At 52.9% G+C, this 9,526-nt stretch overlaps 1 protein-coding gene across 1 annotated transcript; it reads right to left on the bottom strand.

The window, feature by feature from the left end:
* Window positions 1-2,796: 2,796 nt before the first annotated feature.
* LOC101296525 lies at window positions 2,797-5,624 on the bottom strand. The gene is made up of 2 exons (XM_004289312.1): window positions 4,967-5,624; window positions 2,797-4,262 (listed from the first exon to the last, which is right to left on the bottom strand). Exons 1-2 carry the CDS (start codon window positions 5,622-5,624, stop codon window positions 2,797-2,799), a joined length of 2,124 nt encoding a protein of 707 aa, XP_004289360.1.
* Between the last annotated feature and the right edge of the window lie 3,902 nt (window positions 5,625-9,526).

Below are 9,526 nucleotides of genomic sequence, written 5' to 3'. Positions count from 1 at the left end.
ACAACGATAGTCGAAGTCCCAATCCCGGAACCAATCGTCGGGGATCAAACCATGGTTACAGAGGAAGTCGCCGTACGACCCCCTTCTCCAACTGACGCTCTAGGCGAAACTGGCCCGCCTCCAGAGCCTACCTCGGCTCCTGCTCAAGATGAAGATCTCGGCCAGGCCACCCGGCTTTCTGATTTTGCTGCCCCCTCGGCGGTTCCGCCAAAGGACCTTCAACCTGTGCTTGAGCCCTCTCCTTTGCAACCAGACTCAGCGGCCCAGACCACCGAAGAACCGACAGTCCCTACTCGGTTTGAGGTCCCACCGCCCGTTCCAGAGATTGAGGCAGTTGCAGAGGTTGAACCAACCACTCCGGTCCCAACGAGAACATCTGGCGATGCGGCTTCTTCTTTGGCTACCCGGACCGCTCGTCTTCGGGCCCGGATTACCCCGCCTGCCGATTAAGAGCCCATTCGCCTGGCCCGGGCTTTCTTTCATGGGTTACTGCGCCAAGGTCCCCACATGAATGTATTCGACTTGGTAAGGCGCGCCCGCGAAGCCCATGAAGCTCTGATTCGGCACCTCGCTGGGAGCAACCCTGCTCTAGACCATGTGTTGGAACTCACCGACGCTGTCGAGCTGCAAGCTCGCCGAGTTCAAGATGTCGGTGCCCAGTCGGCTGCTCACGAGAAAGTCCGCCAAGCCTTAGACGATCAGATGGCAGCCCTTTTAGCCGAGCTTGATGACGCTGAAATCCTTGAGACATCGTCAGAGAACCCATGCACTGTCTATGCTCGGCAAGTGGAGGCCCTAGAGGCTCAGATAGCGGAGCTGCAAGCTCAGCTTGCTCAAGCTCGCCAGAACTTGGCCCGAGCTGAAGAAGCAGAAACCCGTGTGCAGGCCGCGGAAGAGACCCAGGAAGCTTTGGACTCGGCTGCTGCTGCTGCCGACGAAGCCCAAGCCCAGGCAGACGTTGAAGAGTTGGCCTTAGAAGGCCTTCTCATAGATTTGTATAGGGCTTCTAGGCGGGTTTAGGCCCGATCAGCGCTTTGCCCCCTTTGTATGAACCTTTATAATATTATTATTAAATCAACTTTTTCCCGCTCTTGTCAACTCTTGTGTACGAACTGCCTTCTCAGGAAAAAAATCTTCTTCCAAGATTTGGTGAGGGTTTCCAATGCAACTACTCACTTGGAACGCGGGTAGTCATTATGGAACAACGCGTCCGACCTTATCTCCAAAGCTCATATCTCGGAGCAAATCGCTGCATGGAGGACATCTGTTGAAAGGAAAATCACCCTTCTCGCCTATAAAAAGAAACGCTTGGCCGGGGCGAAGTATCAGTTAAGTCTTTGCCCCCTTGCCATGGGCTCTTATACCCTTCTGTACATCTGCTTGTCCCTTCTTAAAGCAAAGCCCCCACCTCACATTTCACTCTTCGTTTTTTCTGATTCTGAAAATCTACTCTCAGGCCGGGAGTGATTCTGAAAATCTACTCTCAGGTCAAGCTTTTGTTTGGACGAACTAATGGTTGGGTACCTTCTGCCTTGCACCGGCTGTTCTGTCCAAACGTGAGGCTCTCGAGGCTCCGCATCCGCCTACGCTTCAGGTTTTGGTCAGTGCCTTTCAAGCACCTTCTAGGCATGACCGGTAGCATGAGGGACCCTGGTCTAGTGGACCTCTAGCTTCCCAACAATTTGTCTTAGGTCCGGGCCGGTGTCAAGGCTCGTGCTGGTCTAAAGAAGCGGGACGTTTGCCAACTTTAAACGAAGGATGCGGCGGCAGTCTCTTCTTCAACCCTGCAAGATATGCGGGTTGAGGCTTCTAATATCTGCAGATCTATGCCTTTGTTTGTAAACATAGTCTAATTTCAACATTTCTGTCAATGTAGTTGCTTCGGCCGCAAAGCCGATGTTCGAAACTTGTATTGAAACAACGCCAAAAAGGGCAAAATAAATGAATTTATTGTTTTTTAGGGCCTCTGGAATAGGCCCCAATCTTGTACTGGCCTTTGCGTTTAGACTTTGCACGTTTACAGAAAATGAAGAAAAATAGAGTTATCTTTTTTTTTTTTTAGGGCCTCTGGAATAGGCCCCAATCTTATACTGGTCTTTTTAGGCTGGTATGTTACAACGTACTCTATCAGTCTTCTATCCCGGATTGCCCCCTAGTGCTAGGCGGCGGAGCGAGAACGCGATGGCGCGTAGCACTATTGACTGTGGTGACGGGGTCTGGGGGAGGTGGAGGATCCTCGCGTTCCCAAACTCCTGCAATGTGGCGCTTGAGGAAGCGGCCATTAATAGGATTGCGATGAACGGTGCCGTCCAAGTCGCGCAGGTGGTATGCCCCCTTGGGGAGTATACGATGAATAATAAAGGGGCCTTCCCATCGAGCGGACTACTTGCCCCGACCGTCGGTTTTTTCCCCAAGTGGGAGTACCGCGCGCTACACTGTTTGGCCCTCAGCATAGCTCCGTCCGCGTGTGACTTTATCGTACGAACGCACGATGCGTTGTTTCTCGAGGACGAGATTGTTGAAAGCGGCGACGCGGTGCTCGTCGAGATCTTCAAGCTCCTGCCACATAGCTTGGACATAATCCTCGCCAAGTAGTTGATGTTGTTCCTGAACGCGGAGTGAAGCTATATTGATCTCGAGGGGAAGGACGGCATCATGACCGTACATGAGAGCGTACGGGGTGGTATCCGTCGGACCACGCTTTGAAGTACGGTAAGCCCACAAGGTGTGGTAGAGTTCCTCATGCCAGACACGCGGGTTCAACTCCAACATCTTGCGGAGGATGCCAAGGATGACCTAATTACTAGCCTCCGCCTGGCCGTTGGACTGTGCATAATATGGCGTAGAGTGGAGAAGCTTGATTCCGTAGTCGTTTAAGTACTTAACAACTGAATCAGCCATGAAAGCTGCCCCCCTGTCCGTAACGATGCACTCCGGGATACCAAAGCGAGAGATGATATTGCGGAAAATAAAGTTGCGAACCGAGTTGGCGGAGGCAACCTTGAGTGGTTCGGCCTCGACCCACTTGGTAAAGAAATCGGTGGCGACGATAATGAACTTATGCTGCTCAGAAGAATGGGGATGAATAATGCCAACGAAATCTATCGCCCAACCGCGACCTGACCAAGGTTTAATGATAGGCTGCAACGGGATGTTGGGAATATGTTGCACTGGTCCGTGAGCCTGGCAGTCTTGGCAACCTTTGGCGAAGGCAATACAGTCTTTCAGAATGGTTGGCCAGTAGTACCCATAGCGACGGATCAACCATCGCATTTTGGGCCCGGCCTGGTGCGAACCGCAAACCCCACAATGGACTTCGCGCATGATACGTTTAGCTTCGTTCCCATACACGCAGCGGAAATCGTTTCCGTCTTCCCCACGCCGCCGGAGTTCGCCATTGCGTAAAACAAAGTTTAAGGCGAGGAAACGTATTTGTCTGGAGTGAGCGGCGTCGTTGGGGTTCTGGAGGTAGGCGATAAATGGTAGCCGCCAATCCTCGTCGATAGGGTCCAAGGCCGCAACTTCGGGGGTGTAGGCCTGAAATTGCCCCCTAGCGATGAAAGAGGGAAGCGTACGGCGTTCGACTTTGAGCAAACGTTCGCGCACGCCGTCGCGCAGGCTGAGACCGGACGCTACTTGGGCGAGCTCGTTGGCGGCGAAATTGAACTCGCGTGGAATGTGCTCGATGTAGACGTCGTCAAATCGATCCAACACCTCAAATGCCTTGCGCAGGTATGGCTCAATTGACGAGCTTAAGCACTTAAACTTTTCCACCAGCTGATTAACGACCAACAAAGAATCGCCAAAGATCTGAACCTCGCGGACTCCTAAATTCAACAAAATCTCTAGGCCGATGATCAGCGCCTCGTACTCAGCCTGGTTGTTGGTACACTTGAAATCGAGCTGGAACGAGTAGGAGAAGCGGTCTCCGGCGGGATTGGCTATGGCTATCCCAGCTCCGGCTGCAGTGTCAGTCCGCGAACCATCAAAGTACAGGGTCCATGGAGCGAGTGTCACGGTAGCGAATTCCAACTCGCGAAACGCCGTGAGCTCTGAGAGTGGGTGATGAGCGAGAAAGTCTGCTATTGCCTGTCCTTTTACTGCCTTTTGCGGAACATATTGCAACGAGAATTCAGACATGGCTAAGATCCACTTGCCGATGCGTCCCCGCAAGATAGGGCGAGAGAGCATGTACTTGACCAGGTCGGATTGAGCGATCACAACCGTGGTAAAAGCAAGCATGTAATGGCGCAGCTTGCACCCTGCAAAATATAGGGCAAGACACAACTTCTCCATATGTGAGTATCGTGTCTCACACTCAGTTAACACCCTGCTAAGGTAATAGACAGCGTGTTCTACCCCGTTCACATCGTCTTGGGCCAGGAGTCCGCCGATGGACAAGTCGGCAGCGGCGATATAAAGTTTAAGCGGGGTACCGTCGCGAGGTGGGATCAGGACTGGTGGGTTCGTAAGGTAGTCCTTGATTCGATCGAAGGCCTGTTGATGTTGTGGTTCCCAGACAAACTCGGTTGCCCCCTAGAGCTTGAGGAGGGGTGAAAAAGGCTGGACCTTCCCTGCCGCGTTTGATATGAAACGGCGGAGAAAGTTGATTCGCCCGAGCAGCTGTTGGAGCTCTTTTTTGGTGGTGGGGGGCAAAGCGGTGATTACCGCCTATGCCTTGTCCTTTGGGATTTTGATGCCTCTTTGATGCACTAGGAAACCAAGGAAATCGCCGGCCTCCGCGAAGAAAACACACTTGGCGGGGTTCATCTTCAGGTTGTGTCGGCGCATCCGTGTAAACACCTGCCGCAGGTCTTCAACGTTGGTTGCTCGTGTTTTGGTTTTGACTACCACATCGTCGATGTATACTTCTATCAACTTCGCCAAGATGTCATGAAAGATGAGGTTCATGGCGCGCTGGTACGTTGCCCCCGCGTTTTTAAGTCCGAAAGGCATGACAACGTACTCGAACGCGCCGGCAAAACCAGGGCAGCGGAAAGCGGTCTTGTGTCGATCCTCCTCAGCGACGGGAATCTGATGGTATCCGGCCGTTCCATCCATAAATGATAACACCTCCCCGCAGCGGCATCAATGAGTAGGTCAGCCACAGGCATGGGGTATATATCCTTCGGTGTTGCGTTGTTTAGGTCGCGGTAATCAACACAGACGCGCATCTTGCCATTTTTCTTGCGGACGGGGACAACATTGGACAGCCACTCGTTATACTTTGCCACGCGAATGATGCCCGATCGGTGCATGCTTTCAATCTCTTCCTTGACTACGATCTGAGTCTCAGTTCGCATGAATCGGCCGTCCTGCCGTACTGGACGTCGGTCGGGATAAGTTGGTAACCGGTGGCAGACCGGGGACAGGCCGGGCATGTCTTCGTATTTGTCGGCGAAGCAATCCCTGTACTCGCATAACAGGGCAAGAAGGGTTTCCTTTTCGTCCTCCGCCAACTTGGCACTGATAGAAATAAGTAAGGGCTTTTCTGTAGTCCCTACGTCAACTTGTGAAATGGGGTCGCGGACTTGAGGTGGTGTGTCGTCCAAGGCGGCGGGAGCTAAGTGAATAACTTCCTCCTTGGTATCGGAATAATCCACCACTTCATCTACATATTCCATAGTCGCGACCTTGTCGTAGGCTTCGCGTTCTGCCCAGTACGAAAGGAGTCTTTCGCACAAGGACTCGCCAGCCTCGTGTGCCTCCTCTGAGAAGGCACTATTCATCAGAACGGGGTGTGGGACTCGCGATGGTGTGAGGACGTTGCAAATCGTCCTTCGCCTGGGTAAGCCCCCATCGAGTGAGATTGGAGGTCGTTATTCCATATGGGCGGCCCTTGTTATCAACGCCTTGAACATCCAATGGACCCAAGTCTGTAGTATAATATCGGGCATCGTTGAAGTTGGCAGAGATAGAGAATGGCCGCGGGTCGGCTTTGATGATGACTGCTTCACGATTCTCGGCGTCCCAAATTATGAGTTCTTGGTGCATGGAGGAAGGCACGCAAAAACTTCTGTGGATCCAATCTCGGCCAAGAATCATGCTGTAAGAGGAAGCGCATTCGGCGACGAAAAAGGTGTAAACCCGTGACGCCGGCCCGACCTTGACCCGGAGGAATAGCAAGCCTAGGGTTCTGGACACTTGCCCGGTGAAGTTCTTGACTGTTAAGGACGTGGTTTGGATCATCGAGCGCGGGATGTCTAGGAGTCCTATGGTACGGGTTGTGACAACAATGACCACGGCGCCGGTGTCGACCATGACCTTGTTGATCATTTTTCCTTCGACTTCAGCCGTGATATACAGTGGCCGCATGTGAGTGGCCATGTCCAAAGTTGGTGTGGAGAAGGTTAGAGTTTGCTTATGTTTGATGCTGCTCGTAATTTCCACCTGTGAGGCGTCGTCGGCCTGTGCCGGAACCGGGCCCATTTCGCTGCTGCATGGCGGGGGTATGCTACTGACATCCTCGCTGCTGACGGGAATATCCGCCGCACTGCAGGTTATGTTTGGTGGGAGAGCGTATCTCTCCGAAATGAAGAACACCATTCCGACTTGAAAGGAGAATTGTTCAGGAACTGGGACCAGAGGAGTGTCAATGATCCCGTGTTCCCCTTCGAGCACCGCGAAAGCGTCTGCTTCGCTGCTAAACCCTTCATCAGCATCCCATCCTAAGACCTCGATCATATTACAGGTGAATGATTATGCCTGCTCTTCGTCCCGGTCTTCCTCTAGGTCAAGTCGAGGTTCTGAATGTGCCTCGTCGTCTTCTGAATTCTCGCGGAAACGCTGGGCCATTTGTTGGGCGAGGTTAGGACTGGAAGGCGCCTGTGCGGCTATTGGTGGCTCTTGAGCCTCGGGTTGCCGCGGACGCCATACTGACTTGGTTGAAGGCTGATGGTCCTTGGCTGGTTGTTTGTCTGTTGCCAGAGGAGCCTTATCGTTGTCTTCTTTTTTCAACCGTTGTAGGGCGGATAATCGGGGAACCATCCGAGTCTCGGGCTCCGGGGTAGATCGTGCCCGAGGCTGGTGTGGTGGTGGTGGCTCCCTTCTGATATTGGCCTCCAGATTTTGACATTCCCGTTGCCGTGAGGGCTGAGACGGTTCGCGTTTGGACTCTGGGTCCGGGGTCGTGAATAGCTTACGCCTGGGACCGGTAGGCGGAGTCTTTCTCCGCTCGGGCTCCGGTGGCGGCCTATGCCTGGAAGGCTGTTGATCCCTCCTCTTTTCAGGCTTTGTGTGACGGTTTGGGCCTAGCAGGCTGTGGATCGCTTCTTCTTTCAGGTTCTGGTGATGGCCTGTGCCTGAAAGGCTGTGGATCCTTTCTTCTCTCAGGTTCTGGTGATGGCCTGCGCCTGGAAGGCTGTGGATCCTACTTTGGTGGAACCGCGAGTCGGCAAAAGACGTTTGCTTTGGGTGCAGGCTCGTCGCTGAACTGCTCGCAAATCCTTGGGGGTGTGACAGGCGGCATTTGAAGGAATGCGCGCAAACCCTCTGCTTCCCTCCACATCCGCTCAGGCGTCTGTGCGACCTGTGAGGGGCGTACAGCGCCCTCTTCGACAGCCCGTAAGGCACGTAGGATACTACCGTATCGCTTTTGGAGCTTTCGCTTCTTAGCCTTGCTGATGGTAACTGCCTTGCCCCCTTGTTGTGTGTACCAGACTCCATCCTTGATTGTTGATTTGGACGTCGGGGGAATATAGGGGTCGGTTAGGACGCCTTTATGAGGGCTCGAGGCCTCGTTGTTATGACGTTCACCGCTGGAGTCTGACATGTCCATCTCACTTGTGGCAGGGGATGAAGGTACCGCCTCTGCCCAATGTGTATAGACGAACGTTTCGAGACGCTCTATCCTCCTTTCCAACTCTTCTCGAGTCCTGGGATTCATAGGCTGGGGATCTTCAACGGGGAACGGTCCATCGTCCCTCATGACTGCTTTGCCCTTATCTTTGCTGGAGGGGCGGTCTGTTTCGAGTTTAGTGACCAACTGTCGAGCTGGGTCGTCTGCTCTCCCTTGCTGGTTATTCGGGACAGTATAGTTATTCGCCGGCCGTTTGCGATTTCGGCCCGGCGGTTCACGTAAACCTGCATTTGGTGACAAGTCTAGTGTGATTCTTCGCTGGCCGACTCGAGGCCACGCGAAGTCAGCCGTTGCGATCATGAAGTCGCCCTTATTCTCAAAGCGAATATACCCGAGGTCGAGCCAGTCTTGAACCTGGTCTCTAAGCTGCTGGCATTCGCTGGTTCTGTGCCCCCAGCTATTATGAAACTTGCAGTGAATGCGCCCCTCCTTATATTCGATGTAAGGCAAGGAACTGGCCACTGTGACGAGCCCGTCGTCGATGAGATCGTCTAAAACCTCATGTGCAAGATCTTCGTTGTAGGTGTATTGGCGACGTGGCCGGCGGGCACCATCGTCACCTTCCTCGCGGCCCCTTTTAGGTGCCCGGCGTCGATCGTCGTCCTTGGTCTGATTGGCCCAGTTTACCTCGACCATGCCAACTACAGGCGGGAAAGGGTCTATATCAACCAATGAGGCCGTACTACCCGGTGTTTTCATCTTTAGCTCGCCTGAGTTCAGCCATGTCTGCAGCTGGTCTCGAAGCTTGACACAATCTTTGGTGTCATGATTGTAAACATTGTGGAAGGAGCAGTACTTCTTATCCTTCAGCTCTTCCTTGGGCGGGATCTTATGATCCAGGTGCACATATCTCGCCTCTATCAGGTCATTAAAGACCCAATGGGCGTTCTTAGCATCATAGGTGTACGACTCATACTCCGGCTTGGTCCATGCAAAGGACTGGATGGTGATTGGCTCACGTGTCATCTTTAGGTTCTTCAACTTATGAGCTAATGGCTTGCCAGTCAATTCTACTGCGCCAATGTCATCCAGGTCCTGATCCGTATGAACTTCCTCAGGTCTTTGATAATATGGATCATGAGTAGCGGTTTGTATGTTCCCCACTATCCGGTTCTTCCCTGGTGTGTAAGTTCCTTTGGAAGCATTTGTTTTGTCGTCTAACTCGTTCAGGATTAGCACGTAGCTGCCGGCTTTGTTAATCAGGTCACCCATGGAGTTAAAGCGCTCTCCATGGTGCTTCAACCGCTGGCGGTGCTCCAGACCTCTAATAGCCAACTTAATGGCTTCCTGCTCAGGTAGCAGGTAATCACACTTGGCTTGCTGGATCTTAAAGCGTTGGAGGAAAGAAACTCCGGACTCCATGCTCTGCTGGCTCATCTGTGTGAGGGAGTCGAGGCCAACTTCAGGCTCAATCGTGCCGTACGTTTCTCGGAAGAGTCTTTCCATAGTGGGCCAATCTGCTATTGACCCAGGCTTCAATCTGGAGTACCAGGTGAAAGCAGCCCCGGACAGAGAAGTCCCGAAGAGTTTGAGTTTGAGCATATCATCATTCCCGTATTGGCCGCATTGGACCTTAAAACGGGCCATGTGTGTTGCTGCATCTTCCCTTGTCTCCCCGGAGAAAGTGGTGAAGACAATATTCTTAAACCCATGAGGGAAGGGATATTG

Source organism: Fragaria vesca, linkage group LG1 (genome assembly GCF_000184155.1).
Source record: "Fragaria vesca subsp. vesca linkage group LG1, FraVesHawaii_1.0, whole genome shotgun sequence".
Taxonomy (NCBI): Eukaryota; Viridiplantae; Streptophyta; class Magnoliopsida; order Rosales; family Rosaceae; genus Fragaria; species Fragaria vesca.
Note: the sequence above shows the minus strand (reverse complement) of the source record. Positions and strands in the feature narration are given on the sequence as shown.

What these genes read in the sequence shown, in the direction of transcription:
- LOC101296525 (XM_004289312.1), bottom strand. Translation starts at nt 5,624, where the DNA reads ATGGAATATGTAGATGAAGTGGTGGATTATTCCGATACCAAGGAGGAA. An exon ending in GGTTTTGCCGGCGCGTTCGA is followed by an intron (nt 4,263 to 4,966) that starts GTACGTTGTCAT and finishes TATATTTTGCAG; the next exon opens with GGTGCAAGCTGCGCCATTAC.